We start from the raw sequence: 25,192 nt of genomic DNA on the forward strand, positions 1-25,192 counted from the left end.
TTTAAAAATAAAAGAAAAAACCCAAACATCCTACCACCCTACCCTACCCCCCCCCCCCCCACCTTCCTTTTGCTCATCTCTCTTCCTCCATCTTCTATTAATTCTTGTAAAACCACAGATCCACCAGTTCCGACCAACCACCACCAGAGCACACCCCTTAAAGTTAAAATTCAGCCACTTTTTTTTTGTAGCCTCCCGTATTCATAGAACCATCAACCATTTTTTTCCTGAACACCGCCTTTAACATGAACCACTTCACCGGTAACACCGGTTGCCCATCAGGGAACCCAACCTCTACACCACCTGTTTCTAACCTCCACACCACTGAAAACAACAACCGTTGCTGCAACCACCCTCGAAAATTGTCGCCTTCAAATGCCACCTCTTAACAATCAAACTTGCTGCTGAATACCGACAACCATTTCTGAACCTCACCTTCACCAAAACCGCCTAGAACTGCCACAAAATCGGGGCTTGAAAACCATCTCAAACACCGCATGGAATGTGATTCCCTCTCAGTCTTTGTCGTCAATGGAGAAGATTTGGGTTCGATATGAGCTTGCTTCTCCGATCTGAATATCCCTCTTCTTCGATTTACAAGTTTAGGGTTCATTTTTTGAGATTTGAATGATGACCAATGGTGGTTACAGGAGGTGCTAGCGGTGATAGGTGGAGGTGCCGGAGACTAGAAAGAGGATAGTGAAGAGAGAGAAAGTGTGTGTGGCGGAGATGAACGATCGAATTCAAAGAAGAAGAAGAAAGGAAATTGGGGAAAGGGAAGGGGGTGGCTTGGTGGAGTCGCCCGGAGATGTCGCCGGAGTATTTAAGTCGACCGAAGGTGTCGTTGGAGTCGCGACTGTGGGTGGTGATCGTGGATAGGAGGTGTTTCGAAGAAGAAAGGGGTTAGGGGGACGAGTTATGAATGTCTGCTTAGGGCCCCGATTTCTTTTTAAAAGTTTTTTTAATAAATAAATAATTAATAATTACAAAAAAATAGAAAATTAAATAAAAAAGAAATAAATAAGGGCAAAATGGTCTTTTTATGCCCAGAGGGATGAAGTGTGCAACTTTTAACCAAACGAGGGACGTTCAGAGTTAATTTTTGAAAATAAGAACTAAACATGTTTTCTGGCACCTGCACGAGGGACGACTGGTGTAATTTACCCTAAAAAATAGGACGATATAGTCAAACTATAGTGACTTGACAAGTTCTATCGATGTTAGGTAGAGATATCAAAATTAATTTAAAAGAAAAATATCAATAAAAACAACTATAAAAGAAATTCATTGAAAGGCTAAAACCAATTAAGTAACAAATTGTAGAGATATTTTTACAATTTGTTCAAAAAATTTACATAGTTTTAACGTTGTACATAAATAGTTTTTAACTGATTTTAAAATAATAAAATAATCAGAACACCTTTTAATAGGAATAATAATGTTAAAGAAAAATTATATGCTAAAAACTATATAAAGATATCTTATAATATATTAACTAGTTGTGACGTATAATGTACGGGTTGATTAAAACAAAATGTTAAATACAAATGATTGAACGGTAAGTTTATTTGAATTTGAAATTTGAAATAAGTAAAATTATGAATTTTTTTAAAAAAAAATGCAAAAAAATAAATTAAAATTATGTGTTTAGTTGTGAAACGTGTGTGTTAAACGTGTTAATTATAGCAAAATGTTAAATACGAAGGTTTAAACTGTAAATTTATTTAAAATTGAAATTGAAGTTTGAATTTTGAAATTAATATAGTCATTATGACATGTTTAATTTATAAAAACTAAATTAATTGTATATTGAAAAATTAAAAATGAAATAAATGACAAGTAGAAAATAAATATATCTCAAAATTATGACAAAACGACATATGACATAATGTATGAGAGAATGACATGTGAAAAAAATATTTTTATTTAATAGGGACAAGAAGATGAAACCATGTATTATTTTGAACAGAAATCATGACGATAAATAAATGATGCATCTTTTTAAAGGAAAATTTCATTCATATCCTTCTAAACTTTAAATATTACTTCTATATCCTTGTAGAAATCAAAATTACTTCTATATCCTTATCAAATTATAAAATACACATCCATATCCAAACTCATAATTTTATTAGGCTTAAATTAATTTAATATAAAAAAAAGTTATAAAGAAATCACAATTCCATGTGATTGTACTAAAATATCATTCATTATTTAAGATTAGCATTAAACCAAATTAATTAACATTAAACCGAATTAAATATTACAAAGGTTCATGCACGTCATTTACTTGTTGCCACCATTTATTCCTCATCGCATGTATGCTTAAATTATCGACTAAACTCGTTATCTTCTTCTCGATCGCAAACAGATGTATCAATTCTTTATACCAGTTCTGGTTTATGTATTGATTAATTGTTGTTCTGCATTCAATTATTTGGTTCGCAAACAAAGAGTTTCTTGTCAGCCTTTTTGATGGATGATGATGATGATACACCAAGACGAGAGATAAGTGTTCACTACCCTATGATTGAGTAAGTTTTTACCAGCAAGATGGATTATACATTATTATTTACCTTCAATTTCATTAAATGTCTTTTTTTTTCATTGTGGTTATTAGACAATCGAATTTCGGAGTTTCTCGGCACCAACTCAATGGAAAACTGCAAATCTAGAGATCTTACGACTTACGTATATTACTTATTCCTAAATAACAAAAACCCAATATCAATTCCTGAATTTCATGTTCACAAAAATACATATCATATCAACAGACACCACTTGCATAGAGCTACAAAACCGTATTTACAAATGAGAGTGAACGTAGAGATGTTTAGTGTACGACGAAGATGATATACGGAAATACAAGATACCTAGCCTAATCTTTAATTTAGGATTTAACTTGCGAAGGGTATTTTGGGAAATTTAATAAATTTTTAAAGTTTAAATAAGTTTTTTAATATTAGATTGATATAATTCAAATTAACATTTAAGTTTGGATATAAATATAAATTTTATAATTTGATATAAATTTTATAATTTGATAATTTTCCTGAGAACTTTTTTGGAATGTATGACTAAAAAAAGAAGTGATGGATTGATAAAGGCAAAGAAAATTACGTGCATTGGCTGAAACCATGATTGTAATTTGCAAGAATTCTATCTTCTTTGAAACATCATTCTTGATCTCGCTAAATAAATTTGGATGTTACATAATAGAATTCATACAAGCTTAATAAACCTAAAAAGCATAATAAATATCAATATGACAACAACAAAAACAACAACAACAATAACAAAAAAACCAACAACGACAATGCATATTTAATCGTAACAAGAAAAATAATTCGTTAGGAGTATTTAAAGGTCATGGTCACGCATAAGTTCTGAATTAACTACCCAAATTCATGCTATTTTGCCTATCATGTAAACACCAAATACAAAAGAAAAAGGTAAATAATTTTTGGTTTTGTTTGGGTCGGGTGTTGACCTGGGTTTTCTTTGTTTATTTCAATTTTCTAAAAACTTTAGCATGTTATATATATATATATATATATATATATATATATATATATATATATATATATATATATATATATATATATATATATATATATATATATATATATATATTTTTATTTTTTTTTATTTTTTATTTATTTTTTTTTTTTTTTTGAACAGCAGCGACAAAATTAGCAATAGACGAATACACTTAAGCAAGGTGTTCAAGTTGGACTACAAAAAAGGTTAGATATAAGAGATATACATCATAAACATCAATCGATTAAGCAAAACTTGGATCTAGATTTAATCAAATTAAATGTTGAATTGCTCCTAAGAAACAAAACTGGACACCTTTTATTCCGATACACCACCTCATTTCGGGCTTTTCCAAAGCATCCAAAAAATGGAATAAATGAGAGATAATTGCAAATTTTTGATTTTTTTGTCACCTTGTTCACTTTCAACATATCAATTAGATCATATAATATTATAAAAAAATGAAATCAACCACCATGTTTTCTGGAGTTTGGTGCATATACTTCAAAAAAGAATCTATATACATATACTTGTAGTTCTAATTTGCATTAACTAATAAATTTTTTTTTTTTTGGATTTTAATTTAACTGTTACTATATTTTATCAAACTTGGTAGCCAAAGGCGCTCTCTTTGGCATGTTTCAAGGAAAAGAAAATTGGTCTAAAAATAAACGAAATCAAAATATGTTTAAAATAAAAATTAATCATTGTCACTATTTGTAGTTAAGTAATGATCAACTTTTATTTTAACATACTATATACTTATAAGTATATAAAATAACAATATATTTTGATTTTATTTGTTTTAAGATCATTTTTAGGCAAACTCCACAAAAATCACTAAGTTTATATAAAAATTCGATTTTGACGTTGCGTTATTTATTTATTTTATTTTTTTTGTCTCAATTAGGGCACTTTGTTTACCAATTTGTTTTAATATTGATCATTTGCTCAGCCACCCGTTTGTCAGCTGGTATGACAATCTTTGATGACCTGGCAACATACATGACATAATGTATGTCACATTTTTTGGTAACATCATATTTTGGATGTTAAAATTGAAATGAAAAAAACTAAAATGTAATGACTTTTGTGATAGTTGTCTAAAATATTGTGACTTTTGAAACATTAGGGTTCTTTCTTGAATCTAGGCATGCAAATCGGGATTCCATCGAAAGCCATATGATCCTAACCTCAAATACATTTTTTTTTTTTACCTTTTAAAGCCAACTGGCCTCCTACTCTTTGAGCTCATTAATTAAAGCTCGGCTCGAAGCTTATTTAGTAAACGGGCCTTGTATTTAGGCTCGAGCTCGGATCGGGCTTGTTTAATTCGATCTCGAGTCGAACTTTTAACGAGTCAATCCCGAGTATCTCGGCTCATTTACACTATATATATATATATATATATATATATATATATATATATATATATATATATATATATTTATTTTTATTTTTTTTGCTAAATTCTTTTTCTATATTATGCATAGTTTAGTTTGCATCAACTGGTTATATATATATATATATATATATATATATATATATATATATATATATATATATATATATATATATATATATATATAACCAGTTGATGCAAACTAAACTATGCATAATATAGAAAAAGAATTTAGCAAAAAAAATAAAAATAAAAATTAACCTCACATTGGAAACTCTATTTCTAGTTGAGGTTTTAAACTCATTTTCTCACTAAATTACAACTTTTCATGATGTTAAAATCTTTTACAAATAAATTATAACTTAACCATATATGTCAATTAATTTGGTTTAAATTATTAAAAGGATATAACTGATACAATATTGAAAATCAAGTAATCTCATTAGTATTTTAATTTGAATGTTGATAAAAAAAAAGTTATAATAACTTCATATATAATTTGCATTATTTGAAACGGAGCATAGTCTTTTGAATGTGAACAACAGAACAACTGAACATTATAGAGGTGTATATTTATCGTCGTAATCGGTTATAGTCCAATACTATTGGGCTTCAAAATTTAAAACAAATAAACAATATTGAACCTTATGGCCCAATATAATATTGTGACACTTTAAACTTTTTATAAGGTCCATTTAAAATCCTATAACCATTTATAGATTGGAACAAAAAAAACTACTTACTTTCATTTCATCATTTCATTGTTACGAAGCTGCTTGTATTTTATTATGGAATAATTTATGAGACAGTTGATTAACAAACATATATTTTTTTTTAAATATATGTTTGCTAGATATTGTGATTAAGAATTGAAATCATTTCTCTATACTTTAATAAATACATGCCTACTGTTATAATCATCTAACCTATTATATCTTTATGTATTGAAAAAAATATATCATTTTTCTTGCAATATTTTATGGAAGAAACAGGAAAAATGAATACTTACAAGTTATATAACTAATAAACATACCTACTACTAATAATTAAGACACCCTATGCCTAAATTTAGTTACAAAGAATAATATAATTAAACAAGCTCCAAACAAAATCACATTCAAAACTGTGAATCACAACAAAAGTTATCAAAAAATATAGCATCCATGAAGAAAAAAAAAAAGATGTCATCCAGTACAACAAATAAATAAAAATCATCACACCCTAACTAAAACATCAAAAAAAAACCCCATGATGAATAATAACTTAACTCAAAAAAGAAAAAAAAAATTGAAGATTGAACCCATCTTATAAAGCAGAAAACTTAGGAACATGAACAGGAAACTGATGAATCTCATCAATCCAAGGATTCAAATTTTTTTCTTTTGAAGGATTGATTGTCTTCAAAGCTTTCCAAACAGCACTATTACACTTAAACCCTGATCCAAACGCAATCTGCCATGCTCTATCACCTTTTTTAATCCTTCCTTTTGCTTCTGAATAAGCTAATTCATACCAAGGTGAACTACTTGAAGTATTCCCAAATCTATTCAATGTCATTCTTGAAGGCTCCATATGCCAATCAGAAAGCTGCAAATTCTTCTCTATTTCATCAAGAACAGCTCTTCCACCCGCATGAATACAAAAATGCTCAAACGCAAGTTTAAAATCAGGAATATATGGTTTAATCTTCCTTCTTAAAACCTTTTTTCCAACTAAAGTTGCAAAAAAAAGTAATTGTTCAGACATTGGTAACACTAAAGGACCTAATGTTGTGATGTTGGTTTTTAATGCGTCTCCTGCAACTCCCATTAAATCTTTTGATAATGAAACTCCGATTTTCCCAATTGGGTCTTCCAATTGTGTTACGCATGAGAAACATTTGTCATCTGAGCCTTTGTGTGTTCTTACTGTGTGAACGAGTTGATATTTTGAGATTTTTTTGTCGGATGATTTGTTGGATAAGAGAATTGCAGCTCCTCCCATGCGGAATAAGCAATTGGAAACAAGCATTGATCTTTCGTTTCCGAAGTACCAATTTAAGGTGATGTTTTCCATGCTCATGACTAGTGCGTATGAATTAGGGTTTACTTGGAGAAGGTCTTTAGCTAAATCAATAGCGATTAAACCAGCTGAACAACCCATTCCACCGAGATTGAAGCTTAGAATGTTGCCTCGAAGTTTGTAATGGTTGACAATCATTGAAGTTAAAGAAGGGGTAGGATTGAAGAGACTACAGTTAACGACTAAAATCCCGATGTCTTTTGGTTTGATACCTGTTTTTGCTAGGAGTTCGTCAATGGCGCCGAACATTACAAGTTCTGCTTCTTTTCTTGCTTCTTCCATGCATGGATTTGGGGGGATTCGAAGAACAGCTTCAGGGAGGTAGGTTGATTCGCCAAGACCGGATCTTTCGAGGATTTTTTTTTGAAACTCGAGACTTTGATCTGTGAACGTACCTGTTGATGTCGAACATTGAAGGAATTTCTGTCTTGTGCATTTTCGATCTTCTTCAGGTTTGTAGCATGAGAAGTTTACAAGGTAAACTGGGCGAGGGCGAGTTAGGAAGTAGAGAGTTGATAGAAAGACTAAAAGGGTGGAGCATACGACGACTGATATGAGATTGAATCGGAGATGATCCCAAAGAACGTGAATATCTTCGAGAGAAAATGTCGACAATTGAGCAGCGAGAACGACGACGAGAGGAGATAAGAACAGATACATTCCATGGGTTATTAGATAATGATACCCTAGTTTTACATACTTGAGCTTCACGGATTTTTTGAAATCGGGAAGGTTTGAAGATGATGATTGTGAAATCAAAGGCTTGACTTCTGTAACGTCACTCATTTTTAGCAGAAATTCGATTCCGATCACAGAGGTATCAGTAGAACAGAGAAAAAAAACAAAACAAAAGCAAGATCTGGTGTATCCGAAACAAATCAGGAACTCAAAAACCCATAATGACCTGAGATCTGGAACATCGAATCACAAACGAGGGTAGTTCCTGCAAACCGGGGATGAAATTCAACAAAAAAAAAATCAAGAATGCTAAATCAACACTAAATCATCAATTACGACAACTCGAGTGAAACCCGTAACTGTTTAACCTAAATTAACGATAAATTACAACAGATGCGATGATGAAATTGGTAATTAAGAAAGAAATTAAACCTGGAACAAGATGAATGTTGGCGGAGTGATCGATGAGTAGGGAATGAATGTGTGAAGGTGGTGTGGAAAACGGAAGTGCCGCCTAGGTATTTAAAATGTGAAACAGAGAGTCATATGATGTTAATTGTGGCTGTCAGAATTGAATTCGACATTTGTAGAAGTTGCGGATTGAAGTGAAATTTGACTATAATTTATTGAATGAAAACCCTAATCACACTGATCCGATTGACAACGCACGATCACGAGAAATTTAGACGAAGCTTCTTACAGTTGTGCGAGTAGCATCTCAAGATATTCCAATTAGCTAAAAAGCGACAATAATTTTAGTGGATATATGCTGACCCGGGATTTCAAATTATTCATAGACAAAACTGCAAAAATAGTCCCTGTGGTTTCTCATTTTATGTGGTTACGGTCCAAACGTTTGAAAAATTGCAGATTTGATCATTTTCAACAAGTTTTGTTGTGGTTTGGTCCCTCATCCGTTAAGTTTAACTGGTTGGCTGTTAACTTCCTTAACATGACAATTTGACCCCAGGGACAATTTTCGCAGTTTTATCTTTTACCATACTATAAGGACCATTTTTGAATACACTCTTTTTTATTTTATTGAAGTATTATATCTTAATAGATATTATTTTAATATATAATATTATATATTAATAAATATTGTTTTATTGGATTATCAATTTATTTTAGTTGATTTTTAATATATTTTTTTGTTGGAGTAATTCTTTTTTATTAAATTATTATATATCAACACATATAGTTTTTAATATATAAATATTTATATCATAATGAATATTATATTATTGGATTATTAATTTTTTTAATTAATTTTTGTAATTTTTTTAAATTATTTTTTATTGGATTATTACTTTTAATTTATTATTTTCTTCATATACTAAATATTGTTTTATTGGATTATTAAATTATTTTAGTTAATTCTGTTTTTTTTTTTTTTTTTTTGTCGAAGTAGTTCTTTTTTATTGAATTATTATATATCAACACATATAATTTCTAATATATAATATTTATATCATAATAAATATTATATTATGAGATTATTATATATTACAAACATTATTTTATTGGATTATTAATTTCTTTTAGTTGATTCTTTTTATAATTTCTTTTTTGTTGGAGCAATTCTTTTTTATTAGATTATTATATATCAATAAATATTATTTTTAATATATATTATTTATATCATAATAAATAAATTATTAGATTATTAATTTTTGTAATTTCTTTTTTGTTTTTTTGAATTATTAATTTATTGAATTATTACTTTTAATTTATTATTTTTTTAAGATAACAAATATTATCTTATTGGATTATTATTTTATTATTAATGTATACTATTAATTCTTTTTAATTTTATTAGTTTCACCACAAAGTCGCCGAGATACGTAAAAGTGTCGCTTATCATCGTCAAAAATTGGCAGGATTACCTCTAAACTCCTTCATCGGAGGTTCAATAGATACCCTACCCTGTTCCACCCAGTGTTGCTGGTAGCCACCTGCAACAACCTCTTCATAATCCATTGGAATCCTTCATATCCCACAAAATGCGCAACAAACCCCTATAACAATTATAAGTGGTGGTGGTGACCGAGTGATGGTGGTGGTATTTTCCCTATGGTTTCTCATTATAAGCTACATTAAATGAAGGTGTTTAGCAGTGACCTAACGATTTCGATGATGAGAGACGACGATTTTGCATATCCCACGACTTTGTGGTGGAACCAATAAAATTAACAAGAACTATTATTATAAATTAAAAATAAACTAATAATCCAATAAAATAATATTTAGTATATGAAGAAACTAATAAATTAAAACTAATAACACAACAAAATATAGTTAAAAAAAATTACAAAAATTAACTAAAAGAAAATAATAATCCAATAATATAATATTTATTATAATATAAACTTTATATATTAAAAACTATATGTATTGATACATAATAATTCAATAAAAAAGAATTACTTAGACAATTTTAAAAAAAAGGAATTAACTAAAATAAATTAATAATCAAATAAAACAATATTTAATATATGAAGAAAATAATAAATTAAAAGTAATAATCAAATAAAAAATAATTAAAAAAAATTAAAAATATTAACTAAAAGAAATTAATAAACCAATAATATAATATTTATTATGATATAAATATTATATATTAAAAACTATATGTATTGATATATAATAACTCAATAAAAATAATTACTCCAACAAAAAAAGTAAAAAAAAAAAATCAACTAAAATAAATTAATAATCCAAAAAAACAATATTTATTAATATATAATATTATATATTAAAAATAATATTTATTAATATATAATACTTCAATAAAATAAAAAAGAATGTATGCAAAAATGGTCCTTATAGTATGCTAAAAGACAAAACTGCGAAAATGGTCCCTGAGGGTAAAATTGTCATTTTAAAAAAGTTAACAGCCAACCAGTTAAACTTAACGGATGAGGGACCAAAACCACAATAAAACTTGTTGAAAAGGACCAAATCTGCAACTTTTCAAACGTTTGGACCATAACCACATAAAATGAGAAACCACAGGGACCATTTTTGCAGTTTTGTCTTATTCATATATTGTTATTTTTTTCATTTTTTTTTAAATCAAAATAATTTTTAAGACTAATAGGTATCGACACCGTGTTATTACATGTTATCATACCCAAAGTGTCAACCTCCTCATTTTAATCATAATTTTGTGTTATAACACCCAATATGTATATTGGCAACACCAAATAACATGAGATAACACCTACTATTTTCTATTTCTTTTTTTATTTTTTTGGATTTTTTAATTTCTATTATTTAATTTGTTTTATTTTTTTATTTACTTCATATATTTCTAATTTGTTTTATTTTTTTATTTATGTCATATATCTATAAAAAACATACAAATTAATAAAACATAATTTCATTAAATAGTAAATTAAAAATACCATAAAAACTTTAAAAAAAACATTACAAAGCAAAAAAAAATAAAAAAAAATAAATAAATAATAAAAACATTGACCAAATAACACACGCTGGTCCTAAAAACACATGATAACTTAACAAAAAACACTGATAAACTATTCGTCGTCCAAATATTTGCTCTCGATTTTTGCTTCATCCACCGTATCACTTCAGCTCGTCTCGGTGGCATATTTTCTTCGTTTGTCGTAAAAATTGTCAAATCCTTCGATATGCGATCTTGCTCGGCTTCTTGACGAAGGAACTCCAAATGCTGACGTTGCAATTCATATCTTTTATTTGCGATTTCCGTGTGGGCGTTGAATTTTTGTTTCATTTCTGCATGCTATCGAAGCTGGCTTTCATTCTCATCCGCATGTCGTTCAGCGCGCTTCGTTTTGTCGCGCCCCATGGGTTGTCGTGGCGGAGAGATTTCCTTGATGTCGTCAAAGTCGTCTGGAAGCTCATCGGTGTCCGCGTTGAGGTCGAGGTTCATGCGTCCGTCGGAAACATCAACCGAACCCGAACCGCGAGACCTCTTTGATTGTTGTTCCGATGATGTTGGCGTTTTTATCCATTTTGGATCTTTCCTCATGATCTCCCAAATTTTTTCGTGCTCAAATACGTGACCCATTTGCACGTGATATTCCTCCCTCGCAGCTGTAAACACATCAAACTCATTCGCACCACTTTATCGTTGCGAAGAAAGTTTGTTGTAGATGGAATTGAATTTGGTGCACTTCCGGCTAATTTAAGTCCATTTGCCAGTAAGCATATAGTGATTGCGATATTGTCATTCTTGCTCAAAATTGTGCGGAATTTGACAATCACGACTTCTCAAAAAGCAACTCTCCTTATATCGTTCCCCAAAGTTGGTTGTTTAGAAGTCCTGCACCAAGTCACCGCCAACGCATGCTCTTCCTCCGGTGTCCACCATGTTGGAGGTGCTTCCGTTTGCTCCTCCCCAACCACGACCTCTTTCCCTTTCTTTTTTTATCTCCCTTTTTTCGCAATGCTTTCCGACTACCCCCGGCTTGCGTCTCGATAACCGTTTCTTGCGTGGGTGGGGGTTGTGTGGTTGTTTGTCGCATAAAAGGCGAGGTAGAGTATTGTAGTGGGGGTAAGGCGGGATTGAAAAAGTTGGTGGAATATGGAATTTGTGGTGAGTTTTGCGAGTTGAGGAGGTTTATGCAGCCCTCGTATGCCGCAAAACCTATTGGAGTGGATGTGTTTGTGTTTGGAGGAGGAGTATTCGGGTTTTGATCCATAGTTGGTTGATTTTTGTGTTTGTGTTTTGAGTGATTAAGAGAAATAGAGATAGATATAGAGAAACAGATGTATAGGTAAAAAGAATGATATATATATATATATATATATATATATATATATATATATATATATATATATATATATATATATATATATATAATCTAATGTAAAAAAATTATTAGTAATTTTTTTATTGAAGTTACCGTTTTAAACGGCTAAATTTTGAATGTTGTACCGTTTTTAAACGGTAAAAAGTTTGCATTGTTCGAATTTATGCACGTTACGCCCCGTTACCACAATAACGAATGATAACATAACGTGTAATAACGGGAGGGTGGGGCGGTGTTCGCCCGTTATGGCGCCGTTATGACGATGCCACATCGGATAACGCCATAAAAGGCGTTGCCCATGCCCATCCGTCTAAAGAAACTGTAGATTGGTAATTGTTGTTTATATAAAAAATAATGAAGTGCATATCTTATGAAATGTATCATTTTGTTTTAAAATGTCATTGATGTTTTTTATATAGTTTAAGGGTTTAAAGTTAAAAATATAATTTTGGCAAAACGAATGGGTGAATCGACAATGTTTTGTCTAGTGAGCCAAACCCTTTTCGTTCTCCACCTTATGGGAAGAGAGATCCATGAAATTTAGGAGCCAAGGGGTACTATTTATAGCTAGGGAATCTCCAGGATAAACCCTGATTTGATTAATAAAATAATCAAATTTTATCTATTCAAGGCAGTCATCCTTATCAGTTATAGAATGATTCCAAAAACCCTAAAAACCATCTCAAACCTGTCCATATCATGAATGGTTCTGGAATCGACTTTCCTTGCTCAATTATAAGCAATTACAATTCAGCTATTGCATCTTTAGTTAATTCCAAATTAATTCTGATTAGTAATAAAGTAATTCCAGACATTTCTAATTAATTCAAAAATTAATTATTAACTATTAACTATTTTTTAATTAAAATATTAACCATATAATATATTTAAAAAATCATTTTATCTTTCTCCTAATATCAGTTCTAGCTATTTGTAGATTTTGAGGGAAACCCAAAATGGACTTTACTTTTATTCATTAAGATTATAACAATTTACTTAAGAACTTAGACACCTTAATGTAACAGTCTCTCACTTGGATAAGTCGTCAACTACAATTGCATGTATAGACTTTGAATAACCAATAAATAGTGCTTTCTACAGTCACTGTCGAACTCTTATATAATCAAATGTCAGCATAAGATGAACGATCAGCTATTCCTTCGTTCTACAAGATATCGTATGGAAATGAGACATAAATATAAATCAATATCATAGTCCAAGATTCTGTTTCCCAATTTCCAATTTATGATGACTGGATTCAGACTACTAATTGAACACGTCAATTTAGTCCGGGCAAGGCCTTGCATATGAATGTCAACATCAAATCATCAAGGGTCCCAAAGATATCTTTTTCCTATTTATGCAAAAAGAACGAATAAAAATTGACTACATAATTATAACCTTTACTCGTTACATTTTATAACATCAAGTTACGGATGCATTAATGTAAACAAATGCATACCAAATTTGCAAACTATAACTTATGTATCTCCATTTGAAGAATATAAGATATTATCGTTTTAGAATTACCCGTGATTGGATCCATGAAGTTATCTCTAAGCGTCGGTTTAACCAATACTTAGAATCCCTATTTTCAAGTACTCATTAATATTACAAAAATCCATATGAAATGTTAAATCATCATGGACAATCTATAAATATTTCCATGACAATTTTAAATCATTACTTACTTCCCAAAAGTATTATTGATTATGGCATTTCGAATAAATTAATATTCAGGAAGTAACACGCAAAATGAAACACAATAATAAACTAATTGTCTATGGTATCATACTCCTGAATATATAAATAATTCCATGTTATTTAATCACCATACAATTATCGATTTATTGATTGTATAAATGTTATGGGGTAATCAACTTAACAACTAAACTTTTTATCATTTTTCATGCCTATGCTCTCGTCATGAATATCGTAGTTTCTTTTAGTCATCGCTATTGTGAACAAACCATCAGGAAGATACTCATTTCACAACTAGATCTCTATCCTCAACTTTATTTTGGATGTAGTGGAACTTCTTCCTCCTATGCTTTGACCTTCTATGATCTCACAAATCCTTAGTCAAGACGACTACACTTTCATAGAATATTTCTAGTAGAAATTTGTTACTCAAACAATTCCAAGGTCAACTATGAAGTTTTCTAGTTTAGGTACGCTCCTTGGATACTTCACTTGCACTAATATAGTCTTACTCGCATTTTTGAATCTACCACCATCTCCTACACGAAACCTTTTATGCTACAATTCAAAATGAATATCTATTTAGACTATGAATCAGAGTCAACCCTAAAAATTAGTGTTGTATAGCTTTTCTTAATCATGTTCTCTACTGTCTACAAGCAACCAGTCCTTGGTATCTTTCAATACTTCAGAATGTTCTTGACAGTTGTCTAGTGATTCAGTCGAGCAAATTTTTTATTCAATCTCGCGATGCTTAAACCATCTGAGACATCAAAACAAGCACCATTCATATCATACAATATCGATCATATATCCAAAGCATATAGGAGCCGTCTTATTCTATCATTTTCATGACCAAAACTAAAGACTTTGATATTCACTCAAGTCCTTTCCATGATGCATATGAGCAATTCCTTTCTTGGAAATTTCCACGTTGAAACCTTTCAACACATTGTGCTTAGACTGAGTCCTTTTAAACATTTTGATCTATACTCTTAGATCCAAATACCAAGTATCAAATGTCACTTCCCATATGTCCATCATAGCGACACAATTCCCGAGCTTTTGAACTTTGCAAATTAGGGAAAATGTTTCCTATGAGCATTATTGTCATCAACATGCAATATCAGGAAGAAAACGACACTCCCACTAGTTTTGAAATGTACTCAGAACCCATTTAGACTTCTAGAAAACAATACTCTTTGACTTTCTCGTGGAAGCACGGATTCCTGCTACACGATGCTTGTCTAAATCTACAAATAAACTTCTGAAGCTTATACACCTTGTTTGGATATTTCGTATGTTTAAATCCTTTTAGTATGTGTCAAGCATCATTTGAATGTTTCCTATTAAGGAAAGTCGTCTAAAGATCCATTTTACCATATCTTTAAATCAAAGAAAGCAACAATGGTAACAAACAACCAAATAGATCTTTTCTCAGCTACTGGTGATAATGTTTCCTCATAATCCATTTATTGAGTCTGGGTGAAACCTTTTCCACCATACTAGCTTTGAATGTGTGTACATTCATATCCATCTTAGTCCTCATAATGAAGATCTAATTGCAACCCACTGTCACGAGACTAGGCTTCATATCAACCAATTTCAAACTTTGTTATCCTCCATGGATTGAATTTCGATATCCTTAGTCCCTTCTCATTGGTAGCCTCAGGGCCTGCCATTGCTTCCCAGTAACTATTAGCTTATCCAAATTTATCAGTATTTTTATCACTAACAAACATGTTACTTTTTGCAGTTAGATGAAATTCATAAAACTCGACATTTTCATTAACTCTACTAAATCTGTGAAGAGGTAAGGCAATATCATTTGACTTAACTGGTATTTGAACCTCAAGTTGAGAGCTGGTGCCAGCTATAAGTTCATTTTCAATCATATCTCACATTTCTTCAAGGTTAATATGACTCCCACTGACTTCTTGATATATATATGTTCTCTCTCAAGGAACATTCTTGTTTTTAGCTACAAGCACCACATTTTCATGGTTCTTTAAACAAATATCAAAAGTCTTCAATGAATACCCAACAAGGTAACACTACTCATATCTCAATTCAAGTTGGTCATTGATTTCTCATCCAACAAAAGACCTCACAACACCAGACCTAAATGTGAGGGAACTTTCCAAGTCTACATTTCATGAGGTGTCTTCAACCTGCTTAGTTGGTTACAAGGTTCAAAATATGCTCTACTATTTCAAGTGTATATTCCCAAAAATGTAATTGGTAGCGAAGCACGACTCATCATAGATCGAACCATGTAGCATTCGATTCTCCCTTTCAGGAATACCATTACATTAGGGTTTCCTTGAAGAATCCAAGTATGGAAACCATTTCACAATTTCTAAGATGATCATAGAACTCGATACTAAGGCATTCTCCTTTCCTTTTGGATCGGAAACCCTTTTATCTTCCTTCCCAATTGATTCCCTACTTGTTTTGATACTATTTGAAACTCTTCAAAGTGTCATACTTATGCTTAATCATATAAACATAATCACATCTACTAAAACCGTCAGTAAATATGACATAGTAATGTTTGACATCCTTTATGGAGGATCTAAAGGGTCCACACACGTTAGTGTATACAAGATCCAACAATCCTTTATCTCCATTACATGTCCATGTGAAATATGATTTAGTCATCTTGCCAACAAGTAAGACTTGCATACCTCATCCAACCCAAAGTCGAATGCTTCCAAGTCTGGTCCAGATGGAGCTTGGTGATGTGATTCTTACGTATGTGGCGAAGGCAATTATGCCACAAGCCCGTTCTTATCTAAAATATTAGAAGAATCAATATTAAAGTTAACCTTACTATTATTAGAAACACAAACTACAATTTCATGAATGCCAATTGCAAGAAGATGTTTTAGAAATAAAACCATCATCTTTATAAACTAGAATTGTCACCTTTCCATTATCAAATGAAAATTATAATTCATGTTTATACAAAGCATAAAATGAAATCAAGGCTCTAAAAATTTCCTAAGAGTTATATCAAATAAATCGATCTTTCTTAACTTCACTACTAAGCACAAGCTCAAAATCCATAATCATTAAGACATGCGACACTCGGCCATTCTAATGATTAGGCTTAGCTCTCGATGCGTAAGCTTCCTTCTTTCCTTTAGATCCTACCATGCCATCCAAATGTGATGACCACATCATGAATCAAGGATCCATGAATTGGATGTATTTGGAGTTTAATTATTTAAATACTTGATGTAGGTGTTGTTTGTTTTTTTCTAAAAAACCACTTCTGACCACTTATTGTTGCGTCGCGCAGCACACGCGCAACACTTGGCCCTTCATATTTGTTTGTGTTTTTAGAAGATTTCTGACTTAAAAACGGTTGCGCGTGTGTTGCGTGGCGCAACACTTGACCCTCTGGTTCAAACCTCTTCACATCTTACTTTAACTTATTGCAGCAGTGTGAAGATGTTAAAAAACAAACATACTTTTTATTACATGATGCAGCCGTTTGGTCCCCCTATTCTGCTACAGAGGGTTGCAGAGGTGGTCCACAGACTTCAAAAATTTTCTCTTCGAAAAAACAAACGGCACCGTAGAGTCAAATATTCGACTTTATCATTTCCAAGTACTTAGGGTAGGTTCGTTTCTTATGATTGTTGTTTTTGTATTAATTGCAACTCGCCTCTTTTGAATCTTGGTTGCGTAGAATAAAGAACATACCAGTTCCACTCCCTAATAATGGGAAGGTCCGGCCGAAACGGTTCCTTTCCATTTAGGATTTGAACGTTTCCTCTTCTCTCCGTCAACATTCAAAAAGATAATAACTGGAAATGGATAAGAAATCTAATCAATCCAGATTCCTCGGTTTGGATAAAGTTTAAGAATTACATCAATGTTTTCTCCATACTATTCATATGATAAATCAATTTGAAATTATTATAAGAACTAGTGAGATAGTCAAGCACAAGATCTATAGCAAGGCTCTTGTCAAGGAAAACATTGAGATTCTTGAATTTGTCTATGTAGCTCTCATTGAGCACATACAAAACTCTCTCCTTTAGCTTGCATTATTTATAGTAGTACCCTCTACAGACTCAAAATGTATAGTGTGATTAAGCTATCAAAGTACAACTCGAAAATGTACATTGAAATACATAGATATATCGAAGGACCTTCCCTTCGATATAGAGAACCCCTATGTCATACAATAGAGAAGCTGGGTCTTCTCAACCAGAAATGTCACATCATTAGATTCAATATTTCTTAATTCAACACACACACACACACACAATCACATGATCATAAGCATAAATAATAATAGCATGAAGGAAGCGAATACGATACATACCTGCAACTGCATCTGATAGAACTCGGGTCTCATCGCCCTGCAACTGAAATGCTCGGCTCCTCACCACTAGAGCCTCCACTCCTCACTCACGACCATATGTGATCCTCAGCGTAGCTGGAGTAGGTGTCCCCACTGCTCCACTCGTCAACCTCAGACAATCTTCCTTCTTGTGCCCCACTTGATTATAGTGAAAACAAATTGGACACGAACCCCGAGGACAATCCCTGCTAAAATGACCAGCATGGTTAGAACTGAAGCAACCCTTCCCTTTCTCACGACTGCTCCCCTCGTGAGTTCTCCCAAACTTGGCATAACATCCCCATCCCTTATGGCCTCGTGATCTCTAATCTTGAATCTTATGCCTCTTCGCCTGGTACACTGCGGTCTGAATTTGCTCCGGCATGTGCTTCATCTGAAGTTGCAGCTCAATCTCCCGCTCCCGAGATCTAGCAATCATGTCATCTAAACTCTTACAGCTAGATAGATTCACAAACTCTCGAATATCATCTCGTAGCATATCATGGTACCTTGTCTTCTTCATCTCCTCATCCACAGCGTACTGCGGAACCAATAAAGCCATCTCCCTGAACTTGGCGGTGATCTCCACCACAGTCTATGTCGTCTGGCGAAGGTCCTGAAACTCCCTTGCCAACTGCTACACCTCAATGGTCGGTGCAAACTTTACCTGGAATCTCGACACACAATCTGCCCAAGACATGGCCACCATGGCCTCAACTCCCAAAGAGTGACCAACCTCCTCCCACCAGTCACGAGCTCCATCCCCCAAAAGGCAAGATGCAAATCCCACCTTTGATCCCGCATGGCAAAAAATAGTCCGATGAGCATTCTCCATGTCAGCAATCCACCGTTTACTAGCAATATGGTCCTTCTTCGCGAAGAACTTTAGGGATCCGTAAGCCTTGAACTCCCGAAAAGAGAGAATTCGAGCCACCAACTGTCATGCCGCCATCTTAGCATAGAAAGCCCCAAGCCGCTCATCTATTAGCTCCATGATCCTCTCCTTGATGGTACCAAAAATGTCACACCCCCAAACCGGAACGGTGGAAACGTTCGGGGGCGGATGACTTTTTTGTAGCATAGAATATCTGCACGATGAGGACTTAACCAATCCATGTCGATGATGATGTCAAAGCTTTTTATGGAGACCGGCATAAGGTCTATTTGGAAGGAATAATTGTTTAAAGTAAGTGTACACCCTATGTATATATCGTTTGTGCTCTCGGTCTTGCCATTAGCCATCTTTACAGTGAATGTGTCTTTTAGGGATTGGGGATTTTGCTTTAGTAGATGTTTGAATTTATGGCTCACGAAGCTTTTCTCCGCACCACTATCAAAAAGAATGCATGCGTAAGAATTGTTGAGAAGGAACGTACCGTTAACCACGTTAGGATCTGTCATCGCTTTTTCATGGCCAATTGCCAAAATTCTTCCCACACCACCAACATTCTTTGCCTTTGGGCAGTTTTTCTTGAAATGCCCGATTTCGCCACACTCATAGCAAGCTTGACTTACTCCCACAGCAGGGACTTGAGAGATGGGTTGTGCTGGTGCTTTACAGAAGCGGGCGGTGTGTGCCTTCTTGTTACAGTTTCTGCAGTGCATTTCCCTGCAAACTCCCGTGTAATGGAAGTTGCACTTATTGCACTTTGGCAAAGTTCCAGCATATCGACTGGGGGTTGTTGGAGTAGTAGAAATAGTGGTAGGTGTAGGGGTAGGAACAACAGCAGGAATAATAGCAGTGTGTACTGCCACAGTTTGTTGCTTCTTAGAAGGCTCTTGCGATGATTTCCCTTTTCGTTTATTCTAGAATATCTTTTTTCTGCCTCCTTCTTTGGGCTTTTCAGGAACAGCTGGCATGGAGCCTTGACGAACTCCATGATCTACAAGTGTCTGATCCAGACGCTTGGCGCTGTCGAATGTAAGTGGATTGGCGGCAATAACATTTCCTTGAGTCGGGGGAGTTGATCACCAAATATACCTCTCCACCTTCTTGCTCTCCACGGTGACCATCCCGGGACACAGTAAATCCAGGTCACTGAATCTGGCAGTATATGCAGCAATATCGGAGTCCTTCAACGTCAGAATCCATAGTTCCTGCTCTAACTTTTGTATTTCACCTCTGGGACAATATTCTACTAGCATCAGAACCGTTAGGTCTTCCCAGTTCATGGCATTTGCGATTGGCAGAGATAACAACTTAACATATCCATTCCACCAAGAGAGAGCTCTGTCTAAGAAGGTGCAAGATACAAACTTTACTTTGCTTGCTTCAGGGCAAGCATAGATTTCAAACACTGATTCGGTTTTCTCGAACCAGCGTTTCAGAGCAATGACAACTCTAGTGCCATCAAAATATTTGGGTTTAGCATTGGAGAAATCTTTATATGAACACTCCTTTGGGTGTCCAATACTTTCCCCATGATTTGAGTTGTGAGCACCACTACCAGCTCCACTAGTACCACTGGTGTTTATTTGCGTCATGGCAGCAGCCACGACGGCGGTTACTGCTGCTTGGAATACAGCAGGATCATAATGTGGAGGTGGTGGCGGTGGTGGAATAGGTGGATTATTATTGAAATGCCTATTCGATTTACGTGGCGGCATCTTTTTCTACAAAGTTTGAAGAGGAAATGATGTTAAGTTCTCTATAGTAATTATGAGTCAGGTGATATTGAACAAGATATATCTTAGTCCTAAACATATCATATTCTGACTTTCATAGTGTTCTGTGATTTACAATAGAAGTCTACTAATATAAGTAAACAATCGTTGATGCCATTATAGTAATACTTGTAATAAGTTTGTATAGTGTGTTCCATACCAGGTCTATCTAAAATTACAATAAGTAATCATAGATTACCATAAGTAAGTAAATCGAAATGACGAAGTCATGAAATGAGTGTTAATTAGAATGCTTGTCAATTTCTTTGATATATTTGATATATAGTGTTTTTGGGAAAATTTGACCATGGTACAGGTCTGTAATACATCAAAGTTTAAAGGAAAACTCTTGACAGCATTGAGATTCCCTGGATAGTATAAACATCAAAACACAGGGTTGAGTTTATATGTAGGTAAGGTAGTATCTAACGCATATCCGTAGTCCTAGTTTATATAAAAAATGTGAGTAGTGTAAACACTACTTGCGGCGGGTACTGCCCCGAGCACTGGACTCTGCCGCATGGTGTTCTGTTCCCATCAAACGCCTCTCGAAAGTAAGTTGATGCTCCCTAAGTGCTCTAATTTCAGCTTGGGCAGCAATCATCTCTTCTTGAAGCGCTTCTGTGCGGTTCCTGGTTTGATCGTGATCTCCATCCAAACGACGAAGATTAACTGTGTTGACTTGGGCGGTAGCGTTAACTTCCAGTATTCGGTTGATCGATATTCGTGATTGATCAACCTGGCGAGAAATGCGGCGTACTATAACAGGGAGGGCCCTGTCAGCCGAACCTCCATTGTTGATGTTGTAGAAGCCTCTGTTCATACCGAAAGGAGGGTGTTGTCCTTGCTGATGGCTCCACATTCGTAGGTCTTCGCCCCATGCTGGTATCGGACCCTGGGAAGTTCTGTCTGGCTGCGGGGTTTTGTACAACCAGCGGTGGGTTGTATACTTATGGCTCTAAGTCTGTACCTTCATCTTCCTCTTCCTCTTCATCTTCCATTGGTTCCTCTTCCTTTACTATCTCTTCAAGATCTTCTTCCGGATCTTCCTCGATCCAGCCTCGATTTCCATGATTAGGGTAGTAGGGGTCTCCATGTGGGTGATATCCTGCCATAATGTCTATACGAGAAATTAGAGGTAAGATGCATATAAAGAACTTAAGTATGTTGTTTTATAGTATTACAAAATACTCCTATAGTATTTCAAGTCTGTATGGTTTTGATGGGTTTTTGAGCATTCTAACACTCCTATGGTGTACATGCAACCCTAGAAACCTTGGATCTTTGTTTGACTAAGATACATGCAAATAATTATTTTTCCAAGGTTCTTATCCTAACTAGCATGGCATGGGGTACTTGAATCAAATAAAACTAGTAGAATTACTTACCTTGTAGTAGTAGTTGATTGCTTGGAGTTTGAGAGCCTAGCACCAATAATGTGGATGCCTCAAATGGAATTCACAAATCACCACAAACTTGGAAACTTGAGAGAATAGTCACAAACTTCTTGAAATCGGCCCTCTTAGTTTACACACATCAACTAGTGCAATTTCAAGAACCAAAGCCTCCTTTATATAGTGTGGTGGATTAGGGTTACATCCATGTAAACCCTAATACCCATGTCTTTTCATTTCCATGAGATCCATGGGTTAAAGCTCCATGGAGTAACCATGGACTTTCCATGCAAGCCTAGCCCATTACAAATAAGCATTAGCCCACACTATATAAATACAAGAGCCCATATTTAATTAGTCATACTTTTGATCTCTAAATTAATTCTAAATTAATTATAGATCAATACTAATTAAATAATATGATTTTATATTAATATATTAGGACTTATAATATATTAATAAATCATAACTTATACTATTCTCAAATGATTATCCATAAATTGTTCGGGTGAAGTGCAACCCAAATGGACCATGCCGGGTCGGGTCAAGTACATACCAAATATAGTTATGGACTTAGACACTATATCCAACAGTCTCCCACTTGGATAAGTCTAATAACTATAGTTGCAAGTATGACTTCAGGAACCGATCAGCAATCGTAGCTCTTTAAACTCTGTTGAACTATGAAGCGCCATTTTAGATAAGTGATCATATAATCCTCTGTTCTAGATATCAGCCGGACAAATACATGGAACATGGTCTTGCTTATTGTCCAGCATTTGTTTCCCGATTTCCGATTTGTTTGACATAGAACTTAACTGAACACATCAATTTAGTTCTAACCGGGCCCGGTACATAGGTCAAAACAAAATCATCGAGGGGCCCAGATATCGCTTCTAATCCTAGAAGGAACAGATAAACTTCGACTCATATGTTTGCTCTACTACTTGTTGAAATACACACAAAAGCACGGTTTATAACATCGAGTTACCAATGCGTTTTCGTGCAATCAATGCATAACCAACTCATAGGCAACAAATCATATCTCTAGGTTTGAAGACTTATATGATATTACCGTCTCACGATCACTCGAGATAAATTCCATGAAGTGATACAAGTGAGCGTGGGTTGAATCCAATACTCAGAACTTATGATCACTCATGAGTGTTGTAGCCCCGCTTTGTCTAACATCTTAGACCTCTACAAGCCAACCCATGACAGTCTTGATTCATATCTACTTCCAACATATGACCGACTGTGGAGAGTTTGAATAATATGATATAAACCATAACATAATTATTCTGGAAGTCAAAACATGCAAAAAGAAATAATAGTAAACGATTGACAAGAGATAGCAACACTTTACTCATAAATAACAGCTTTTATTTATCATCAAATGTCAATTACATTTTACAAATTTCAAGATTATCTAACTACTAAAACTAATATCATCCTTCAGCCCTATGCTCCGAGCATGCTGGAGATGCTTAGCCCGAGTCAGTCCCTTCGTGAGTGGATCTGCTGGGTTCTCATCCGATTATACCCTCTTTGCCACGAGGATTCCTTCTTCTATTCGATGTCTGATGAAGTGATATTTTCTGTCAATGTGTCTGGATCTCCCATGATCTCTTGGTTCCTTGGCTAAGGCAACCACACTATTGTTGTCACAGAAAATCTCCATTGGCTCCTTTATAGCTGGTACAACTCCAAGGTCTCCGATGAAGTTCTTTAGCCATATAGCCTCCTTTGCTGCCTCGCTTGCTGCTATATTCTCTGATTCACAAGTGGAATCAGCCACTGTCTCCTGCTTGGAACTTTTCCAAGTAATTGCCCCTCCGTTTAGAGTAAAGACCCAGCCCGACTGAGAGCGGAAATTATCCCTGTCAGTCTGAAAGCTAGCATCACTGTACCCTACAACTCTCAAGTCCTCACTGCCACCGAGGGTAAGGACCCAGTCCTTAGTCCTCCGTAGGTACTTGAGGATATTCTTTACCGCAGTCCAGTGTGCCATGCCAGGGTTCCCCTGATACCTGCTAACCATGCTCAAAGCAAAGGCTACATCAGGTCGAGTACACGTCATAGCATACATGATCGATCCTACAGCTGAAGCATAAGGTATTCGACTCATTTCTGCTATCTCAGCCTCAGTACTAGGGCTTTGTGTCTTACTCAATCTGGCGTTACTATGGATGGGTAACTCTCCTTTCTTGGAGTTATGCATGTTGAACCTTTTCAACACTTTGTCCACATAGGTGCTTTGACTAAGTCCAATTAGTCTTTTACTCCTGTTTCTCAAAATCCTTATCCCTAGGATATAGGCAGCTTCTCCAAGGTCCTTCATAGTGAAACACTTCCCAAGCCAGGACTTTACTTCCTGCAGGGTTGGGATGTCATTTCCTATGAGTAGTATGTCATCCACATACAGTACCAAAAAGCTGACTATACTCCCACTAGCCTTGATATAGACACAAGATTCATCTTCACTCCTTGAAAAGCCAAATTCTTTGACTTTCTCATCAAAGCAAAGATTCCATCTGCGAGGTGCCTGTTTTAATCCATAAATGGATTTCTCGAGCTTACACACTCTACTGGGGTA

The 25,192-nt window shown here is 34.1% G+C and overlaps 1 protein-coding gene across 1 annotated transcript; it reads right to left on the reverse strand.

The window, feature by feature from the left end:
* Window positions 1-6,029: 6,029 nt before the first annotated feature.
* On the reverse strand, window positions 6,030-8,403 carry LOC145119262 (3-ketoacyl-CoA synthase 11-like). Its single transcript, XM_079054887.1, has 2 exons — window positions 8,114-8,403; window positions 6,030-7,946 (listed from the first exon to the last, which is right to left on the reverse strand). The coding sequence occupies exon 2, from the start codon at window positions 7,787-7,789 to the stop codon at window positions 6,248-6,250; it is 1,542 nt and encodes a 513-aa protein (XP_078911013.1). The 5' UTR covers window positions 7,790-7,946; window positions 8,114-8,403; the 3' UTR covers window positions 6,030-6,247.
* Window positions 8,404-25,192: the final 16,789 nt, after the last annotated feature.

Source organism: Lactuca virosa, chromosome 6 (assembly GCF_052849685.1).
Source record: "Lactuca virosa cultivar CGN04683 chromosome 6, Lactuca_virosa_CGN04683_v6, whole genome shotgun sequence".
NCBI lineage: Eukaryota > Viridiplantae > Streptophyta > Magnoliopsida > Asterales > Asteraceae > Lactuca > Lactuca virosa.